Below are 20,885 nucleotides of genomic sequence, written 5' to 3' on the forward strand. Positions count from 1 at the left end.
ACCTTGTGGAAGAGCAGGACTTGAGCCAGTTTTTTGTTCGGTTCTGCCAACCCCATGTGCTACTGCAGCAGCAGCTTATTTCTCATTTCTCTCCTCCCCTATGACAGGGGCTGAGTGCTGGAAGACGACGCCTCTGCTGACTCTTACCTCTATCTTCTCCCCAAAAGCAGGGCATGACCCCAAAGACAGTTTCTGCTTGAAGAATCAGCTCAGGTGCTGCAGCCGCAGCTGCACCAAGGGACCTTCAAAGGGAGTAGCTCACCCAGCCTGCAGGGAAGGATGAGGTAATGGCAACTGAAGTATTAGTTTTGTAGCTGCCACTCCCAGGAGAATGGGACAATATCCAGTACTTTCCTGTTCACCAGCAAGTCCATCCTTGCAAAAGCCTTGGGTACATGCCCCTTTATCAGCATGCACACATGAAGCTGGAGCTATTTCAAACCTCAAGTGGGATTTTTCAGATTTCTGAAGAGCACCTTCAGCACTTTGGTCACCTCATCTCCACAGGCCAAGGGCTGCAGCAGCCTTGGGTATTTTGCAGCCAGTGCAGTTCCACATATTCAGGTTCAAATCCTCTCATCTGGATTAAGGGCCTTGGGCAGGCAGACTCACTGGGCAGGCTCAGCTTCTGAAGATGTTCAAGTGGCTCATTTGTGGCCTGCCTTGATCACCATCATCAGGAGGGGCAAGCAGAGCTCAATCTTAGTGTTTCTGGACAGGCTTTCAGAGGTATTCAGAGACAGAGAAAGAAAAAAAAAGGGCGGGGGGGCATGGAAAAGGGAAAAATTCATATGTGCTTCCCCAGAGACAAGATGTTTACGAGAACTGCCCGGTTCCTGGGGTCTTTCACTCCCTCCCCAGGCACACACCAGAGGCCAAAATCTCAACAGGCAGTTCTGGAAAACAAACATGTGAACACGCACACTGTCCTGGTGGGGTCTTTTGCTGGGTGCCTGATTTCCCCAGCCTTCTGGGCAGAGCGGTCAGTCTGGGAGAAGCAGTTCCAGAAGTGCTGGTCTCTACCAGGAGTCTCCTAAGGCAATTCCCTCCCTGGCAACAGGCCAGGATGGCTTCACAGCTTGCAGCCAAGTTCTAAGGCACCACAGTAAAGAAGCCTGAAAGGGGCTAGAGAAACACATTTCTCAAGCCAGAAAAATAGTGTTGAGCAGCTTTCCTAGGCGCAGTTGGCAGGAAACGGCCTTTTTTCTGAAACATGCCATAAATCCACAGGGAACAGGAGGTCCAGGAGGAGGGGCAGGTGTGTCGGACGCGGAGGGGAGAGGCAATGCAGCGAATGTGCAGCACAGTGCCTGCTAATGCCCTGGAATGGCTGGAGCGCGTCTCCCTCCCCGCCGCTCCGCTCGGCTCCCGCGCCAGGGCGCGCGCGGCAGGACGGACTGACTAGGTTGCGTTTTCAGGTAGTTTGTCGCGGCTCAGTCCATGCTGCACACTCACATTGTGGTCCAGCTCTTCCAGCTCCGATGGCAGGGGGATAGCCAGTTCTCCCAGGAAGAGAGAGAGCGCTTCGAAGCAATCTTCCAGCTTGGAAAACGTGGGTCTAGAAGGACAAATGAGTAGATATGTACGTGGAAGAGGACAAGCAGCAACTGGAACAGCTGGGCCAAGAACCTATCCAGGCCACTGCCCCTTGAGGAGAGCTGTGAGCTGGAACATGATCCTTCCCCGTGTAGTTTCAGAGACTGCAGTGATCACATCTATCTGGGGTTATTGTGTTTTTTACAGGTGTTGATCAGGCAGGCCTGGCCCTTTCTGAACTCAATGGCATCAACTGTTTTGAAGCTACAAGTTTCACAAGTGAAACCACGTGTGAAGTATTTGCATTTCAGACATGCTGCCAAGGACTGCCTGAACTTCTCACACATGAGAAACTGAACAGTCACTTCCTCTTTACATCTCCATCTCAGTCTCTCCTGAGCTCAGGAGTCCTTAGCCTCCCTTCCCATGGAAGCTTCCCAGGCAGCAATCCCACAAAAGGCAGGAATACAACCCTCTACCATCCTCTGTGCTGAGCAACTCTTTCACCAGGGATGTAAGGACAGATCCCCCAGGTTTACAAAGAAGGGTCCTCCTGCCCAAAACCCACCTGCTCTCTGGTTCCAGTCTGCAGCAAATGGCAGCCAGAGGGAAGAAGGCTGGAGGACAGTCAGCAGGAACAAACTTCTCCCAGAACAACTTGACATTAAGGCCAAAATCCAGTGTGCGTGGGAGGCAGTCCGGGTCAGCATACACCTGGCCTATGATCTAGAGGGAGAGGAGAGGGGTGCTTATGCACAGCAACAGTCCCACAGCATTACAAACAGGTCACCCCAGCATCAGACAGGGCCTTCTGCAAAGGATTAGGGCAGAAGAGAAAGAGCAGAAACTCTGGCATTGCACGAGTCCCTCCTGTCTAGGGGGATAGTTGCACAATGGAGCAAGCAAGGCACAGAAATACAGAGAAGTTTCATGTGATTTTTTTGCAAGATCTGGCAACATGGCTGCTGCTGTGGAGGGACCCAGCCTCGTCTCCCTCCCCAGGGTTTGCTGCTGAAGGGTACACAGCAGTGTGCACCTCCCAGCAAGCTACATGGCATTTAACTGCCGAGGCCCATGCAGCCCCTCCTGACAACAGGATCCTGACCCCAATCTGCATCCCCATTCCTCCCCTCCCCTCAACCTCACCCCATCACCAGCAAAGCTCTGTCCTGCAGAGCTCGAGAGCCAGGCTGTGAAAGGCGACAGCAGCACAAACAGAGCGCTCTGCCACAACCCGCCCACAGCCAGAGAGGAGAGTCAGGAAAGAACCAGCACAGAACAAATGCTCAGGGGGTGCAGAGACGGCAGAGGAAAGAGGATGGGTGGGACACAGAGAACCTGCCCAGGAGGTCCCAGTACTCAACATATCCTGCACAGAGGGGCACTTGCCACCTCTGGCATGAGGTGCCATCAGGGACAACTCAGAAGCAAGTGGCACACACGAGGGTTAGTAAGAGGAAAGGAACCCTCAGCAAGCAGCTACAGGGTAATTTGCACCCGGAGAAGTTTACTTCTGTGCATTACTACAGTCTCTCACATGCAGAAAAATATCAGGTTTAAAGCCTTATCAGGTATCACAAAAAGGGTGTTCTTATTTACAAACACCCTGGCTTTCCTAAGCCAATAACTCAGCAGGACAACCAGGCCCTGTAACTAGGCAGTGGAACACCCAGTATGTATCTTGGCAGCTTTACTCCCTTATCTGTTTTGAGTATGCTGCTTCTTTTTTTAGCATCTTTATTTTGGGGACAAGGGAAATGCTTATCTGCCATCACCTCTTTGTCTTTTTTCTAGATGAAACAATTGTTTTAATCCGTCATACAGATTTTTCAAGTTCCCAAATCCGTCACTCTCAACCACAACATTCTCTGAGAGGACAGCCCAGTGTAAATAGAGCTCCAGATGAGGCCACAAGGATTTATGCTCAGATATTTTCTTCATGTCCTTCATGTAAGCATGGAAGGAAAAACTATGCTGGTCTCCCCTCACATTCCTGAAACTGCTGAATTATCTGCACACATAGCAACCTTAAAAGCCACAAGGTATTTTCATTTTAGAAGGAATACACTACAGTAGAAATGCAGAGGAAGGGTGGGGTGTTCTTTGCTCTGCAGACAGCAGCCTGATACAGCACTAAGAGTGTGAATCAGCTCAGAGATATCCTAAGCCTACAAACTGCAGGGTCAAAGCTTCATTAATCAACTTGCAAGGAGATTTCAGTTTCTCTGAAATCAACTGCCATTGAGGATGTAGACCCTGAATCTGTTGAGGTAACTGCACAGCAGATTGTTCTCTTACTGAGGCAATAGGGTAAAAACAAAACAAAAAACAACTCAGGCTTTAGAGAACAACAACTATAACTCCTGTGGTAAAACAGACAGTAGGGCTCAGTCAGAACCTGCTGCACTTCTTTACAGCTCCTTTCAGTTCAGGAGGAACTTTATTAATTTCTTTCAATCCAGGAGGAAACTTTGGGACCAAAAGGTTACAGGACAGGTATCTTCTGTGAGGGGCCAGAAGTGGGGTGAGCTTGTTTGCATTCCAGCTTAACTCACTGAGCTGCTAAGTCACAGCCTGTGGACCCAGATTCAACGTGTAGCAGAGAAGATGATGAGGAAGGAGAGAAGGAGAAGCACAAAGATACCCCATCATGACCTTACCTCACAGAGCACAATCCCAAATGAGAAGATATCCACGGTCTCATCATAGCTCTGTCCTGCAGGAACATAAGAAATGCAGCTCAGAGACAGTTCCCCATCCAGCTACTCCAGGAGCTGCCAGCATTGTCCCACGCTTGGCCGCTGAAGCTCAGCTAACTCTATTCCCCCGAGGGCCCTACGAACAGCAGATCAGCAGGGCGCACATCTGGGCTGGCTGCATGTGTGCAACTGCATCTTCCCCCACAAAGCCCCCCATATTTAAACCCTGCTTCTTGCTTCTGCACAGGAAAGCCTCACGTGCCAGAGGTTTGAGCAAATTCTAAAGGCAGCTCTGGAAAGCTTGTGCCCAGTCTCATTGATTGCTGTTGTGGTGCCTCCCTACAGAGCACTCGAGGCGTTCAGCTTCCCTGGCAGTCAGCGAGTGCCCAGGCCCTGCTGCAGTGACTGCAGAGGTAATAAATTACACACGAGCAGCACTCTGAGTCTGGGAGGGCAGATGAGCTCCCGCAGGCTGCTCTCCGCTTACAGACACTCCACCCTCCCCAGCCAAGACTGGAATAATGGTGAGGAGAAGAGAGCAGCCCTGCCTCGGGAGGTGATGTCAGCCTGCTCGCCTGCTCTTCTGACAAACGCCAGGTCTGAGAAGCAGGCTCAGACTCCAGCAGGGCCTGGAGAAAAGGGGAACGGATCAGCATACAAGAAAGCAAACAGAGAAGGGTTGAATACAGGGGGGAAGATCCATGTCCTCCCTTCCACGGTGGACAGTATCTAACCAGTTGGGCAATGCCACAGCCAGTCCGACTGTCTCGCCTTGTCAGAAGATTTGTTTATTAGGAGAAAAATGTGCCCACTACGTTTCGCCCTTACCTCAACTTCTGCAGGAACAGTTATTCCCGAAGGACGTGGTTCATCCCTAACGCACTGTCACGTGCCAAAAATAGATTTCCAGGGCCCTCAGACACCCCTGACCCTGAGGCTCCAGCAAGCCTGGTAGCAGATGGCTTCTCCCTGCATCTCTGCAGCAGCACACATAAGCCTCACCCTGCAGTTCAATAACTCTCTGCTCCTCAGAGGGCAGTCATAAAGCACAAGGCTATTACGGAAATTGTTTTCAAGTTCAGTCTTTTTTCAAAGTCTCTTATTCCCTGGACTGTAGCAAGTTTATGGCTACCTAGGCCATAGCAAGTCTGGGGCTACTCCTGCCTACTAGGGAGATCCCGTCTGCTGGTACAAAGCCTTATCAGGGCAGGTACAGCAAGAGCAAATGCAGCTGAAGCACCTCTGTGTACAAATAAGCTCACATATTAGCAGATCTAAAACCATACACTCTAATAGGTTTGGCTGTTACTAAGACATAGGAGCTTTCACTAATCCTGTCATCCCTGTACCTTGGCACAGGCAGGCTCCTCATCCGCATCTGGTATCAGTACCTTACCGTTTAGCATCTCCGGGGCCATCCAGTACGGGTTCCCAACCACCGTGTAGCGCTTCTTCCTGTCGCTCTTGCGCAGCGTGCGCTTCTTGGCAGAAGGCTTCTCCAAGGTGGGCTTCTTCCTCTCCTCCACAATCAGCCGAGACAGACCGAAGTCAGCCACCACCACCGTCTTATCCTACATGGGGGATTTAGCATGAGCCACTGCTTCCCCTCAGGAGCAAAAGGCTGCAATTCCTGTCCACTACCAACTATACTAGAAGGGCTACTAGCAAGGTTTCTTGAAGCCAGATGAGTAGCAAGTCATCTGGACAGGTGTAGGACACCCAGTTCACAGCCCCAACTTGTAATTTCCTCTCTCCATGGTCAATTCCTTCCTATATAGGTCATCAACACTAACCCCATTAACTTGGCTACACTTGCCAAAGCAAGCTCAGACTTTTCTCTTTTCAGACCTTCCTATTCTACCTGGCCAGAAATGAACAGAAACTTAAGAGGTGGGTCAGCTGAAACCTAGACATCAATCTCATATTCCAGCTAAGTGACCAGGAGCAGGGCTTGAGAGAATGAAACTACGCAAAGATCTTGTGACCTAGCACTTTAGGAAGGCAGCACCCCCCCACACACACTTCTAAATCCTAAATGGCAGTAAAAAAAAAAGTCAACAAGTGATTAAAAGAACAGAATCAGCTGCAAAGAATGATTCATAGTTGAGATAAGGAATAAAACTGATTAAATTCTCATAATATGATTGTTAACAGGAGATGCTACCACAGGACAGAACTTGAGAGAGCAGCATGAAGACACGGTGAAAACATGATCAAACTGGAGTTGAATCAGTTCCACATCCTGACAAGAGAGGGCTCCAGACTGAACGTCGGGGTGGGGGGAGAAAATCAGGTAAGAAAGAGGATGAGGAAGGAACAGCATGCTGTGGGAAAGAGGTGTAGCTCACCAGCTTGATTAGGCAATTGTGTGAATTCAGGTCTCTGTGAATGATGCACATGGAGTGCAAATAGGCCTGGAACAGAGGGAGAGAAGTCAGCATCAGAGGGTCCCAGACAAACACCTTTACATTTACAGCCCTCTGCACAAACCCATTTCCTAGAGGCCAGGCAACATCTGCAGCCCCTCACACAGTGCCCTGCCGAAGCAGCTAACCTGGCCCTGGAGGTTGGGTCTGTGATGGAAGGTCCCTCTGACTCACCATTCCAGAGGCGATCCCTTTGGCAAAGCTGACCTTCTGCTGCCAGGGAAACGGGTCCTGAAAGACAAGTCCTCAACAGTCAGGGAGCATCTTACCAGCCAGGTGATGACAGCTATTGCTTCTCAGCAGAGACTCTTACAGCAGTCAGAGAGAGATGGTACAGTCCCAAGAGGCAACACTCCAAGCTCCAGGCCCACTATAGCTAGGGAAAGCTTCTCCATGAAGCTCCACACAGGAGAAGACCAGCAACAAAAATCACAAGTAGCCACGAGCACGAGGCAGTGACCACCTCATGCCAGAGGCAGTAGGTCTGCCAGACACTCTCTCAGCCCACACTCACCGCATTGCGCAGGAAGTCCTTCAGGGTGCCCCCCTCGATGTACTCGGTGAGGAGATTCAGCTTCTTGTCCTTGTACAGCACGCCGATGAACTTGAGCACGTTGGGGTGATCCAAGCTGCGCATCACTTTCACCTGGAAAGCAGAGAGATATCAGCCCCAAAGAAGAGAGTGGAACAAGCCCTGACAGATCTTCTGTGGTGATATTCATACAGAGGAGAGCACTCCAGCCCTGGAGGTCACCTCCAGGAATCACACTCAAACCTCAACCTTAAGGCCATCAATTATCCGCTGCCTCTTCATTTTCATATTGTGTGATTAGCCTGATCTTAGCCTTTAAGGAGACAATCCTTAGGTTTGGCTGACTTTTAAGATACAATTGCTCTCCAGGCTAGCTAGCTGCTCCACACTGCTACCTCAGGGTCAGAAGAGCAGCACCAGGTGCTTAGGAATCCCTCTAAGCTAAATCTGACTTCACTAAACATGCTAAGTGGCCACCAAGAAAATGATTTAGCTCAATTACAGCAGGAGTCTTAAACATCATATGGACATTAGCCTTCACCATTTGTATTTGTGCACAAGGCTCAAGGGATAAATGCTGTATATATTCACACAGCTTAATTTGCCTTAGACTCAGAATGCTTTTTATCATTGAAAAATTAATGATCAGGGAGCTGATGTCATGTCTACTGCTCAGCCAAGGTGAGTCACATTTCGCTGCAGCAAACATTCAGCTAGAGTCAGGCTTTGCCCAGTGTGACATCTCCCCCGTCACTATCTGATTCCTGCCAGGGCTGGTGTGAACACTCTCCCACTGGAGAAGAGAGAGAAGAAAGTAATGGCACACTATTAACTCAGAAACTTCTCAAAATTTTGCTCTTACCTCTGTCAAGAAAGTCTTCTGTGTTTCCTCATCACAGCGAATCAGCTCCTTCATCACCATCACCTTTCCTGTTGCTTTGTGAGTCACCTGGTGGAAAGAGACACCACAAATACAGGGAAGATCTCAAATGCATAGCACTAATGATATGGGTAACATGCTTCTGAAAACAGGGTAACATCTCCCTCCATTCAGACAGGGGGTGTAGATGGGAGAAAACTGAGATCCCAGGGAGCTGCAGAACACAACATAAAATTTCTTCTTTCAGAATTTAGCAAAGAACCTGCAAGTGAGACGAAGACTACCTAAGGCTGACAAAGTCATACCAGGAGATAGCAGCATCCCAAGAACCAGAGCTGAAGGCTCAGCTTTAGGTAGCACAGGGTTGAGCATGCACACAGGCCGTCGAAGCCTCTGAAGGCAGCAGTTCCTTGCATACTCACGCAAGCCTCTAGTTCCCTTGTAGACAGGGTTTGCCCAGCATGATGCTTACATTTTGTACACGGACCCTAACAGTTCTGTATTAGCAAAGGCATCAGTGTTCATTTGCATCAAAAAATCAAAACGAACAACCCCAAACCAGGGACTCTGAGACTCTGAGACTCCCCTCAGTCTCAGGGACTCTGAAGCCTGTTAGCTTCTGATAAGCTTATCAACCCAACTTTTATGCAAGCTGAGCTGGGACACACAGGCCATTGAGTTAAGGATATTCCGTTGTCTTTCCATGCTCCTTGGGAGTAGAGTACTGCTACCTGCAAGGATGGTCCCAGAATGGTGGACAACACACAGAAATCCACCATGAACATCCGACAATATACTTTCTGGCTCTTAAGCATTTCTAGTTCCTCAAGAAATGTTTGCCCTTATACAAACAGTTCCTGGCATTTTCCTGTGTTCTGGAAGCTTCTTTTAACTCTCCTCACTCCCACACCCCAGGGAAGCAAGGTAAAGGGATCAAATTCTGATAAGCAGGTTTCCCCTTCATTTGTTTAGCTTGGACAGCTCAGTCTACCTGGGTAATTGGATAATTAAACAAGCACCCTTCTCTCTGAAATGGAACAGAAGGGAACTATTCTGACCAGACACAAAACTTGTTGCATCAAAAACATTCAATCTGAAGTTCAAAAAAGTTGTTGGTTATTTTTGCTCCAGATCCTTTTAAAATAAAAAGCCTTTCAGAAAGCCTCCAGATCTGCAACTCAGAACACAGGACTGAGTTTAGGAAACTGGTGAGCTTTTGCAAATACTGTGGCACATTAGCACTCTTTGGAACCAGTGGACTGAGCAAGGTGGAATATGGACGCGTAGAATGGAGAATAATGCAAAAGAAGCAGAAGTATGGTATTCTTCTGCTCCTGTCTGGAATGAAGCATCCAAATTTAAATAGCTAGCCAGGGAACACCACACATTTTAGCAACATGGAAGCCAGGGACATCTAATACCCAAAGATAAAGGGAAGTAAAAAGACAAAGACACAGACAAGACAAGGTTAAGTGTAATTTTTAAGCTGACATAACAGCAAAACTGAAGTAAGTGCCATGATTGAACCACAAGGAGATTTTAACCCTTAAAACATGCACCAGAACAGGATGACTATCAGGCAGCTTGGTCAGAAAAGAAATGCCTTTGTGCCATTAACTGTGTGAGCACAGATGACAAAAGCATGCGACAGAGTGAAGTTTCTGCTTACCTGGACCTGCTTTTTCTCTACCAGCAGAGAAGAGAAATATGCTCATTAGCATCAGACCAAAAGCACCAGGTTTGTAGTACTGTCTCCCCAACTCTCATGGGAGCATGAGATGGATATGGTGGCTGGACACCTGAAGTCCCATAGCATGGCAAGCAGAAATGAGAGGAACTCACACCACCTTTGATGAGGCAGAGGAAGCTGCTCCCTGGTGCTATTACAGATCAGAGCTCCTGAAGCACCCTCACTGAAGACCATAGAGTTTAAATACAAGACAGAAGAACTGCTATTAATGGCAATTTTAATTCTGAGTCATGCAACCCTGACAGCTACCAGCATATTGACAGACCCATTTAGGCAGTGAAAGGTGCTGAACTGAGGAGCTGAGTTCACCTCTTCCTAAGGAAGAGTCTTCTAAGAGCAAGTTTCCCATTACCCCACCACGGTTGGTGGCTGTGACACAGGCACTCCAGAGCTCTAAATCTAACCCAGGAGACTGGTGTGCATGAGCAAAGCTGGCATTCAAAAAGGACAGAGTCAAATCCAGCTATGGACACAGACAAGGAACAAGACAGAGGAATTGATCTCATTGAGTGGGCCAGGTGAGTTCCCGAACTGATCACTATCAGTACGGCAAGTATGAGAGGACAGAGAGAGCAGGAAAGCTTCCTGTGATACACAAATACTGGTGATGTGATCCATGTTTGGGGAGCTCCCTTACCTTGATTGCTTGCCCAAAGAAGCCTTTTCCTAGTACTTCGCCATGAATTAGGTCGCAGGGCCGGAAGATCTGCTGCGAGCAGCTAGAGGTGGAACGCAGGGATTCCGAGCGACTGATGTCACGGCTCAGAAGGAGAGGCTCCTTTGGAGAACTGGGGCCAGGAGACTTCGAAATGCTGTTACTTCGCCTAGAAAACAAAAGGAGACAGGGAGATCAGGGAAGCTGCTAGAGAGCTTTTGGTTCAATGTATATTATCATTAGTCCCTAAGGAACCGTCTTCCAGAGATGCTTCAGTATTCTTCATATCTCAAAAGCTAGACCCTCTCCCAGCACCATGGAAGCTCTTGACAAATCGCTAGTAGCTTCCAAGTTGCAGCTGCCTAACAACAGCACATCTTCTGCCCCTTCTCCAGAGGCACAGTTCTGGAGAAGGAACAAGCTGTGAAAAGGCAGCTCTTAACAAAAAATTAAAATATTGTGAAATGATTGAATGAGCAACTGAGGGCCCTGATGTAAGACGACAAACTTTTTCCCAAAGTTGAAATCCCAGCTTCTCCCAGCCATTAAGGACAGTAAGTATCTGTCCTCCAAGTTTTCTAACAATAAAACGAAACAACTTTTCTAGCTTAGAAGTAGAGGTCCTTACTTTTAGTAATGAAAGATGGCCAGCCTGGAAGGGAATGGAGAGCATACACGGCAAGAGCAGGACCACAAGCTCTGCACCTCTTTGCCAGTAGTTTATACCACAGCTTAGTTAAGTCTCTACAGCTATTTGCAGTCACAGGGCCCAGGCCCAGGCAGGCAGCACAGGGCCAAGCCAAGCTAGGTCAGAGGCAGCGCTTCCACGGCTCTACCTGAGGGAGCGTCGGCGCAGCGTTCCTTCCAGATTCTCCTTGATATCCAGTGGAGAGAGGGAGTGGGGGGAGATGGGAGACTTTATGTGGGCGGGAAGCCGGGAGTCCAAACGGAGCCTGTCGAGGCGTTGCGAGACAGGGTCGTGCTCTATCAGCAGCTGGAGCGTCTGGCTTGTCTTGCGAATCAAGTCCTCCACCTGAAATCACACGGAAGGACAGGATGATGGCAAACAGGAGGAACGCAAATGACAAGAGGTACGAGATGCAGCAGAATGCCCTTCAGGATTCAGAGTAGCAAGTTCAGTGAGATCACTCCATACTTGTGGTTTAGCTGCACACACCGCAGCTGTCTACTAGACTAGTCAAGCTAGCTACACAGAAGTTGATCATCCTATGCAGATCTTCTGTTCTGGTCAGCTACAAGAGACCAAACCCTTTTTTTTTCTGAGAAGTGGCCAAACCTACATGAATTTCCATCCTTAACAGTCCTGGGAAAAACAGCTTTGCAAAGGCATCATTAAGCTACACAGAGATTTATCTGAGACACATCTGTTGTGCTCCTCACATCCACATTTACAATACCAACAGTAAATTAAAACCTTATGTAGTCAGAAGGTAATAGTGATTTCACTATACCTCCGCCACATCGCTTGCATTTACATGTAAATGCAGACCCCAAATATACATTTTTGCAATGTGAAATTCATCCCTAGCATCAGCTCAGCATATTCATAGTAGCCTCTAAAGGGATTAGAGCAGCAAACTTTGCTGGCAACACCAAGATAGTATTCACTGTCCTGCTCTTCTCAGCTGTCAGATCTCCACACTTCCCTTATCGCTTTCCTTCACCTTTGAAGGAAATTCTGAACTGCATCCAAGCTGCCTTTCCATCTGCTACATTTTCTTCCTCCACTGGAAGGAAGGGGTAGCAAAGCGTATCTTCATACTGGCAGTGGGAATAAACAAATACTACAAACCTACACAGACACTGTATGTAGGGTGACGGATCAGTGCCAAGAGACAGAAAAATGGTACAAAGGCAGATGAGAGGATGCTTCAGGATAGAATTCTACCCACCTCCTCCACCTGTAACGTCCGAATAGGGGCTCCGTTAATCTCCAGGATACGATCCGCAGGGTGGATGGCATTTCGGACATCTGGGCTGATGTGCATCCTGTTAACCCTAAACATGGGAGAAAGGGGCAAAAAGAAAAGGGGAGAGGGGAAGTCAGTTTAGCCTGTTTTCTCAATGATCATTTGGTTTCTGGTGCTTCCCTTGCTATTGGTATTTGGAAATAAAGCAGTGCTAAGCTATAAGACAGCAAGCTACCACTGGAGCAAGTGGTTAAGCCTAAACTGCCTGGAGGGGGAAGGATTTCATTTGCTCAAGGGCAAAAATTGCTAACTCACTACGATTTCCCAAATGCTGCATGTTCCCTGAAGGAGACATCACCAAGGAAAAAGAGCTATCATTCAAAGTCATCACAAGAGCAAAGCAGAGACTGAACACAGATGGCTATTAGCCTCTGCATGCACCAAGCAGTTAAAGCAGCTGGCAGGACAGCAGCAGGAGGGGAAGTTTCACCAGCTCCCTCTGCAGAGGGATGCACCCGGCGCGCAGCCCTGTCGTACTCACTCTTTCACCTGGACGCCAGTGGCATAGCTGGAGCAGCCGCCTTCCACAGACACGGAGAAGCCCCTCTTGCCATCAGTGGCTGCCGGCATGGAGATGAGGGTCAGTGTATAGGGAAGCTGCTCACGCAGAGACTCAGTCGAGTGTTTTTCTATCATCGGTGTCAGCACAATCTGGTTATGGCATTTTCCACTAAAGGAAGCAAAGGACGTCACCGTGGCAGTGTCCCATCTCTCCCTGTCAATCCCACACATCTAAGTTCCCTTGTTGATCCTAAGCCACAAGGGGCAGCTCCCTCAAAAGGAGCTTCCTAGAGTTCCCCACTGCAGCATTAGACAGAATTAGACAGAATTAGACACTCCCTGATCCCTGTAGCAGATCAGGGAATGTGGGTGACACACAGCCAGGCACAGCACACATTTTCAGTGATGAAATGTGCAGCTGCGTCTTACCAGTAGAGACTGGAATGTTGCACCAGGGCATAAGTGTCCCCATCTTCAATGATCACTTTGCAGCTCATACAAGCAAAGCACTCGGGATGATACTTGTATTCTCCTGCCACCTACACACACAGAAAGAGAAGCAGATTAGTAGGCCATTAGCTCTCATTAACATGTTCATCCAGATCAAGAGGTAGCTTTTTACTAGAGAGCAATACTAGCCCGTTCTACCCTCCCTGAACCTGCTCCTGGGCACCTTGGCCACAAAACTCTGAAACAAACATCAACATGGGAAGCAAAGCTCGTGCCCCTGGAACCTCTGCAATATTTGGCAGCTGATCAACTATCAAAAATACTACTCTGCTGCCGCTTAGTAAACAAGATATTAAACCTTCCTGTTCGGTTGCTCTTGGCACAGTAACTAATATTATGCCTAAATTAGTAAAGTTGAAAGAGCCTTTTTTTTTTTTTTCTTCAAACAGACAACGCACAAACTCAGATACTTTTATTCCCCAGGCAATGAGAAATTGGCTGTGCTCTTTTCAGAGCACCCTCTTAACTTCCTCCTTTAAGAGCTATACCCCTATTTTTAACAGGGACATCTCACAGGTGGACAATGAAGGCTAATTTTTAACCTCTTACACAAAAGCTAAGCAGCAAGTAGAATATTAATGAGAGTTTATTTGGTTATCTGAATAGCCAGGAGAGCTCCCAGGCAAGGACAAGCACGCCAGAGTCTTTACCATCACAGGGCCAGTCATCAGCAGAGAGCAGCCATGGCAAGACTCCCCAAACTTCCCCCAGTAGTCCTTGTGACAGTAGAGCTTCCCATCTTTCTCGTAGTACCAGTTAGTGAGGGGATCCTGACATTCAGAGCACCTTGAAGGAAACAAAGGAACAAGGTTCCAGTTGGCAACAAGTCACAGACCAGCAGAAAAGGTTCTCACACATGGGCAAAACCGACATGTCAGCTGCAGCCTTGCCTCAAGTTGCTCCGGTTGCAGATGTACCAAGGCATTTTTAGCTGAGCACTGGCTTTTTGAGAACTAGTATCAGCCAACACAGCTGGAAAAGACAAGTTAAGTTTTTCAGACACACAAACCTTCAAACAGGAAGCATCACTTGCTTTAAGGTACTACCTTGCCTTAAAAATTTTGCTTCTATTTGCAAGTGGCAAGACCCACCTCTGCTTTCTCCTCCCTTCTTTGAGGATGTGAGCTTCCATCTGCAGAGCTATCCGGCATGTGGACAGCTTCCCTACCTTCTAGTCAGTGTTTCTGTAGCATCATGCCACCTTGTGTCACGTAGCAATATGCCACCTTGTGTCAGAGCACCAGTCTCCTCAGTCACTTCGGAGAGGGCAACAGAGAGGCTGGATCCACTTCCCTATGCAGGTCAAAGGCAGTTTTGCAGCAGTCTTTAGGGAAAGTGTGGCCACCACAGCATTCTGTGGAGGGACAGCAGCTCCTCCTTACAGCCCCACATACATAATTCATCCACCATTTAAGGGTGATGAGTCTCCCTGCTCCTGCTCAGGGTAGAGCATGAACACACACATACTCCAAACAAACAAAACCAAACTCATACCCAAGGACTTCTCTAACTTCAGGAAGGCAGTTGCAAAACTCTTCAGACATCAATGTTAACCCTCTTTTCAACATCCAACTGTTATTAATCCTTTATCTAAAAGAAGCAAGGGAAGAGTTGCAGCGATGCTGCCACAGTCACCATTTCAGCATGTTCAAAAGCAGAACCCAGATATTCAGGCTTCCTGGACACACATCACCCTGCCTCAACAGGACACACTGGGCAGAGGAGTCCACCCCCTTCCAGTTTGCCACACAGAGGTGTGACTCGAGAGAGATAAGGCACAGACAGGACTCCGCTCCCTCGGCGGCTGCATCGCTCCAGATCGTTGCCCTCGCCATGGGCAGCATCTTCCCAGACTTCACCAGGAAAGTTAACCTGGCAGAGGCTACTTCTGAGTGCAGAACCGAGGGCAGGTGAGTCGCCACTAGCCCTGGCTGGCTTGGAGGGATGGGGGGAACGCGGGAGGCTGCGCGGAGCTGCGAGGCCGGCGGGTGCCTCCCTGCACAGCGGGCTCCCCGCTGCACCGCGGGCGCAGCCAGCGCGGGGCGGGAGCCCTCCTGCGCTCCTGGCTCTAAGCAAGAGCTGCTGCTGGCTCCCTGAGAGCCTCTCTGTGCCAAGACATCCCCGTAAACTCGCCCGGCGCGTAACGGGCACGCTGATCTAGGCGCTGGGCTGCGCTCCAACACGGAGTTATTCGCCCCATCTCGAGAGGCTGCAAAGCAACGAGGCAAAGTTGTGTGTAAGCAGTTGGAGGGGAAAACACCTCACGAGGTGTTTAGTGCCGTACCCTGCCCTCAGGAAAGTTGCTCCTTCCAACGGGTTTGGCTTTTATAGTGTTTGTTCTCCCAGCTGAGGAGCTTCATATCCCGTCCCCGCTCCTTTCATATGGGATGGGGAAGAACTTCAACATGTGCCACAGCTCCTGCCAGCCCATGGCAGGGGGAGCAGCAGCCTCTTGCAGTGTGATAGCAGGTACACTTACCATCACCGCAGCCTCGGGGCACGGGGAGGGTTACACCCTGCCAATGGCACGCAGGAGACCCGCAGGGCATTGCGATACACGCTGCCTTCCACCACTTTGGCCTTTGGCTTTCGTTTGCAGTAAATACCCCACGCTGAACAATGAAGCAGCGAGTGGGAGGCAGAACAGAGCACGTGGAGACCAACAGCAGAGATTTCTATCAGCTCGTGGCAGGAACGCCTGGCTGGGCAGGGGCAGATCGCACCCCTCGCGCTCCGCCGCGTGCGCGCCGGCACCAGCGCCCGCTCCCGCAGCCATTACGTCTTCCAGAGGGAGCTGTGGCCACGGCTGCACCTGGGATGCGGGCAGCAACACTGGAGACCGGGGACGGCTCCACCAAGGCTTTAGGACCTGTCCTTCCCTCAAAGTTCTTTCCATACTGGTGAGTGAGGCTTGTTTGGTTGGTTTAGGTACTTTTTGATTAAAAAATACAACACTTTCCCTTCCTAACCTCTCTCCAGCTTCAACCACTCTCTTACCTCCCTAAGAAGTTGCAGCAAAAGCAACATTGCTGCACTTTGATTTTGGCTCCACAGGACCCCCCGCTTTACCCTTCCCTCACTTCTTCCCAGTTTGATCCAACCTTAGGGCACTCAGTTCATTTGCTTCCCTGTGGAAACATCCTGCACGCACTCGCAGCAGCGCGAAGGCGAGGAGGTGGAGCCAGCAGCACTCAGCTCTCTGCTATGCACTTAAACAAATCTGGGCAGGACGAGCTTGGTCCTCCGGGCTCAGCACCCCACCCAGGGCAGGGAGGCAAGAGGCACAAAGCGCAGATGCTGCTCGTGGGCCCAGCTGGCTGCTTCATTAAGCAGCGCCCATGAGAGGACATCGCTGTGGCCCACGGTGCCGAACGGTACCTTCTGCTCCTCTCTGCCACATGCTCTGCAGCGCAGGAGAGGCTCCAGGTTTGTCAGTTTTGGAGAACCGATGGACAACACGATGTTTCAAGAGCTGTTTCAGTGTCTTCGCCCAGGTGATAACGGTGCTGCTTGGCTGTGCCCCAGGACTTGGTGGACAGAGCACAACTCACTGCAGGGGATACACAGGCTCCTTCCTCTTCCTCCCCACTGGAGCACACGGCCCTGCAGCGCTGCCACTGCTCTCAGCAGCCCAGGCAGGAACGCTGTTACCTCGGAGGCACAAAGCCAGCTCCTCCTTGCCACTCACCATGGCCAGAAGAAAGGAAGGTTTCTTGCTCCTCTCTCTTTTAGATTTAGAAACTGTTAGTCTTCTCCTAAATGGTTTGGTAATCTTATTACAGGGCAACAAAACACAGCCCCTAGGAGGACTGGAAGCAGCCACGCTCCATGTGTTTCCTCTTGCTCTTCAGCCCCTGTTCCCAGGGCCACAGGACCCTTTTCTGGTTAAACAGTTGCACACACTGTGATTCTTCCCTTCCCAGCCTTGGCAATGGAGAAAAAATTAATCTCCCTCCCGCTGCCACCCTCCCCAGGTCACCAGCAGCACGTGGAAGGCCACGTTCAGCCCTGGTGCTCATGCATCAGGTGCAGGAGGAGCCCACAAATTGCTGCTCGATGGCTGCTGGGTGCTGCAGGGGGTAGGAGGAGGATCAGGTCACAACAGATAACCAGCCTGCTTTTCAACAAGAGGGAGATTCAGCTGATGCGGCAAACATCTCTTTTTTCATCTAAATGAAAGCTAATACCCCCATAGAAGTGAAGACCTCCCTGGCACCAAGAGAATGATCCCTTTGAGAAGGGCTCATTAATAAAATCCCCCCCAGAGGGCCAGGCTGGATCAGTTAACTCAGGCAGGCAGCAGGGAGCCGCGGCCCCGACCGGACCAGGCAGGCGGCACCCAGCGCGTTGGAGACACCGGCCAAGGGATCGCACGTGCCAGGAATCACAGCCCCACCAGGAGAAGACTGAGCATTTAAGCCCTGCTGATGCAGAACCGTCTCCAAAGCACCTCGTACAGGTGTATCGATGGCTCAGTGCAGCAGCACACATGCTGCGCCGCCGCGCGCAGTCACACACCGTCCTGAAGCTCGAATGGCTGCTCCCTTCCCTTCTTCCAAGGGCAGGCGCTTTTTCGGAAAGGTGCCTAGATAAACTTAGCAATCTGCACAGCAGAGCATGCTCCTATGAAACGGGAATCTGCGTCCTGAGCGATTCCTGGTTGCTTTAACTGAAGTTTCCTTACCCCCAAAGTACCACAGTACTTGCAGGAACAGGAGCAATAACGACAGGCAGATGGGGGTGGGAGAATGGGATGGCAGAGTGAAACTGCAGCCTGGCCTTTCCCCATCCATCCACCTTATCAGCACATCAGCAGTCAGTCAGCATCACGGCTGGGTGCAGCCCCACTAAGAGTTTTCACCACAGAAATCCAATGCAAGCAAAGTGTTATTCTAGAGCTAACATCTTCCTCATGTCTCGTTTGTTTGGCCAAACCAAGAAAGGAGGCTGATATAAACCAAGTAACATGGGGCAGGAATCCTTTCCGTGCAAGTGAAACGTCCTGCAAGTCCCCAGCTACCCGCAGAGTCCCTATTTCTTCTCCCCAACAGGATCAAACCCCAATTGCTGCGGATTACGTCACCTCCCCGGCCGCGGCGCGTGGCGCTCCCTCGCCGCGCGCCCGAGTCCAGGCTGTGCTGCAGGAGACGCGCACGGAGCCGCCGTGGCCTCGGGCTGCCCGCAGCCCTCTCGGCCTGCCAGACGCTGCTTCACCTGCCGGCTGCTGCTCCCTCTTTCCAGAGGGAGCGACCGCAGCAACGAGACCCTTCCCTGCCTGCTGCTCAAACAGGGCCGCTCGCAGCCCCTGGACGTGGCTCCCTGCACCTCACCTACTGCGTGGGCAGCGTTGCAGGCCAGGAAGGACACTTGGAAGCTCCCCTGCTAATTCCGCGCAAGACTTACCGAAAGGGATCCTTGGGAGCGAAGTAAGCTGGGGCAGACAAGTAACTTCCCATCTTCGACACTGGATAAACCGGCTCAGCTACAAACCTGTCCAACAGCCTCTGAGCAGCTCTGTTCTGCCAACATGGCAGCAGCCAGTGCTCACTTCATCCTGTGCTGATCCAGGTGCCTCGCTGCTCCGGGAAGCTGCCCAAGGAATGCCAGGTCTCTCGGCTGCTTGTTCCTTCTCAGATTCTTCCTGGCTCCCATGGCTATAACCATCTTCTGCTGCGCTCCGCAGGCGCTGCACCCTTGGGAAGGATGGGATAACTGGAGCCGGGCTAGCTGGACATGCTTCTGCAATAGCTGTGCAGAGGGAGCTCTGCTGCCTGCTCACTGCTGTCAACTTTTCCCTTCTCTGGTCCCACCCAAGGTGGGAGGGAGGAGGAGCCATTGCGGGACAGCGGGTGACTAAGGAGACGGGATAAGCCCTATAAACTCCCCTTCTTCTCCAGAGGTGGAGCTCTGATCCGAAGGGGACTGCATTAATAAGCGCTGAAAGGCGGGCAATTCTGCCAAAGCGGGAGCCAAGCGCAGCGCTGCGAAACCGCTCTGTAGCAGCGGGGCGCCCCGGCGGAGCCGTCGAGGAGAGCAGCGCCTGGCAGGGACTGCTGGCCCAGCCCGCGGGCACGCGGCCGCCCCAGCGCCGAAACGGCTTCCCCTGCAGCGCTGCCTTAGCACAGAGGCCTCGGCGATCGTTTAACCCTCTTCATCTCCCGAGGGAAAGCCGAGAGGTACAAATCAGACCAGACAAGCACAACCTTCCTGCTTGCAGCGCGTGGGGTCGTGCCGCTTTACTCGCTGTAAAGCCAAGTGTGATCTCTAGTGGCCTCATCAGCTAAAGCTGTTTGCGAGACATTCAGAAATGCAACAACCAGACCGCGCTGCCGAGCCCTCCCGTTTCTGCGCAGTCAACAGAGCCCAGCGTGCCTGAACACAGCCTGCAAAATCCTGCTCTGTTCCAGAGACAAGAGGACTAAAATATGCTTTTACTGGAGATACTCGTCTCAGCTGGCACGTTGCTGGAGGGACGCTCGGGGCTGGGACAACGAGGCAGCCTTGGCTCTGGGTTTGACAGTGATGCTGGCTCTTTCGGTAAACAGAAAGCCAGGCAGCCTTTTGCCTTGCCTTTTTTTTTTTTTTTTCTCCTCTTCCTTTGGCAAGGGCAAGCAGCAGCCACATTTACGGAGAAAAAGAAACCATCATTTTCTTGCATTCAGGGCTGTTGCTAAGCCGGCCTGCAAGAGCGCGGGGAAAGCTCGTGCTGCAGAGCCTGATGCGGCCGCCAGCTCCAGCACGGGTCTAATTCCTCCTGACATTTCACACAGCCCTCCTGGAAGCAGCAGCCCGGTGAGTCTGTGTCTAGGAATGCGCTCTGGTCTCCCACACTCTCTATACGTTGCAGGCTGAAATGGGGCCAGCTCCCAGGCCGCGCGCGCTGCTGTCGGCACCGGCCTGCGACACACGCGTCCCCCCGCGCGCCGGGAGCCCCTGCCCTCCCGGCATCACCTCCAGACAAAAGCTGCTCCCAAGCCGGGGCTGGACTCCCTCCAAGCGGGAATCCACGTGACCCCGTAAATCCCGGCTCCGCACACAAACCCTTTGAAGATTTGATTCGCAGATGCGATAAGCGGCCAAGCTAGCGGTGAATGAAGCCAGCAGATAAAGCCCGACTTCAAAGTAAGAAAAACCACCCAGACAGCTAAGCAACTGGGAAGGGATTGTGTCCAAGACTTCCTTAAAGCCAAAGGACACACAGTCAAACGTCCATTCAAACAGGAAACATCTTATCTAAGTAACTTTACTTTTGCAAGAGTCTCAGCAGCAGTTGGTAAAAGTTAGTTTTTCTAACCCAAATTCTCTTGTGTTACTTTGTGCCTTTTTTTCACTATCTCACTCATCTATTTGAGAACACAATAGCCTTGATAAGGGGCCTCTGGAAAAGGTGCTAATCTTTTAATTC

General features: G+C 50.7%; 1 protein-coding gene across 2 annotated transcripts in view; it reads right to left on the reverse strand.

The window, feature by feature from the left end:
• Positions 1 to 1,335: 1,335 nt before the first annotated feature.
• Positions 1,336 to 20,885, reverse strand: part of LIMK2 (LIM domain kinase 2) — a 28,903-nt gene continuing 9,353 nt past the window's right edge. Inside the window, exons 1-15 of one of the 2 annotated variants that reach the window (XM_088532394.1) lie at positions 18,884 to 18,965; positions 14,131 to 14,266; positions 13,400 to 13,509; positions 12,951 to 13,139; positions 12,392 to 12,497; positions 11,315 to 11,511; positions 10,461 to 10,647; positions 8,056 to 8,142; positions 7,176 to 7,307; positions 6,836 to 6,892; positions 6,584 to 6,649; positions 5,632 to 5,806; positions 4,197 to 4,252; positions 2,105 to 2,262; positions 1,336 to 1,558 (exon numbers count right to left, since the gene is read on the reverse strand). In XM_088532394.1, coding sequence (XP_088388520.1) covers positions 1,402 to 1,558; positions 2,105 to 2,262; positions 4,197 to 4,252; positions 5,632 to 5,806; positions 6,584 to 6,649; positions 6,836 to 6,892; positions 7,176 to 7,307; positions 8,056 to 8,142; positions 10,461 to 10,647; positions 11,315 to 11,511; positions 12,392 to 12,497; positions 12,951 to 13,139; positions 13,400 to 13,509; positions 14,131 to 14,266; positions 18,884 to 18,936 — 1,866 coding nt within the window. In that variant the 5' untranslated portion in view covers positions 18,937 to 18,965 and the 3' untranslated portion in view covers positions 1,336 to 1,401. Of the gene's footprint in view, positions 1,559 to 2,104; positions 2,263 to 4,196; positions 4,253 to 5,631; positions 5,807 to 6,583; positions 6,650 to 6,835; positions 6,893 to 7,175; positions 7,308 to 8,055; positions 8,143 to 10,460; positions 10,648 to 11,314; positions 11,512 to 12,391; positions 12,498 to 12,950; positions 13,140 to 13,399; positions 13,510 to 14,130; positions 14,267 to 18,883; positions 18,966 to 20,885 lie in introns of those variants that run through there. The other variant, XM_088532393.1, reaches the window with a different exon arrangement.

Source organism: Tinamus guttatus, unplaced genomic scaffold (genome assembly GCF_059628265.1).
Source record: "Tinamus guttatus ecotype Peru unplaced genomic scaffold, ASM5962826v1 Tinamus_guttatus_pri_ptg000459l, whole genome shotgun sequence".
Taxonomy (NCBI): Eukaryota; Metazoa; Chordata; class Aves; order Tinamiformes; family Tinamidae; genus Tinamus; species Tinamus guttatus.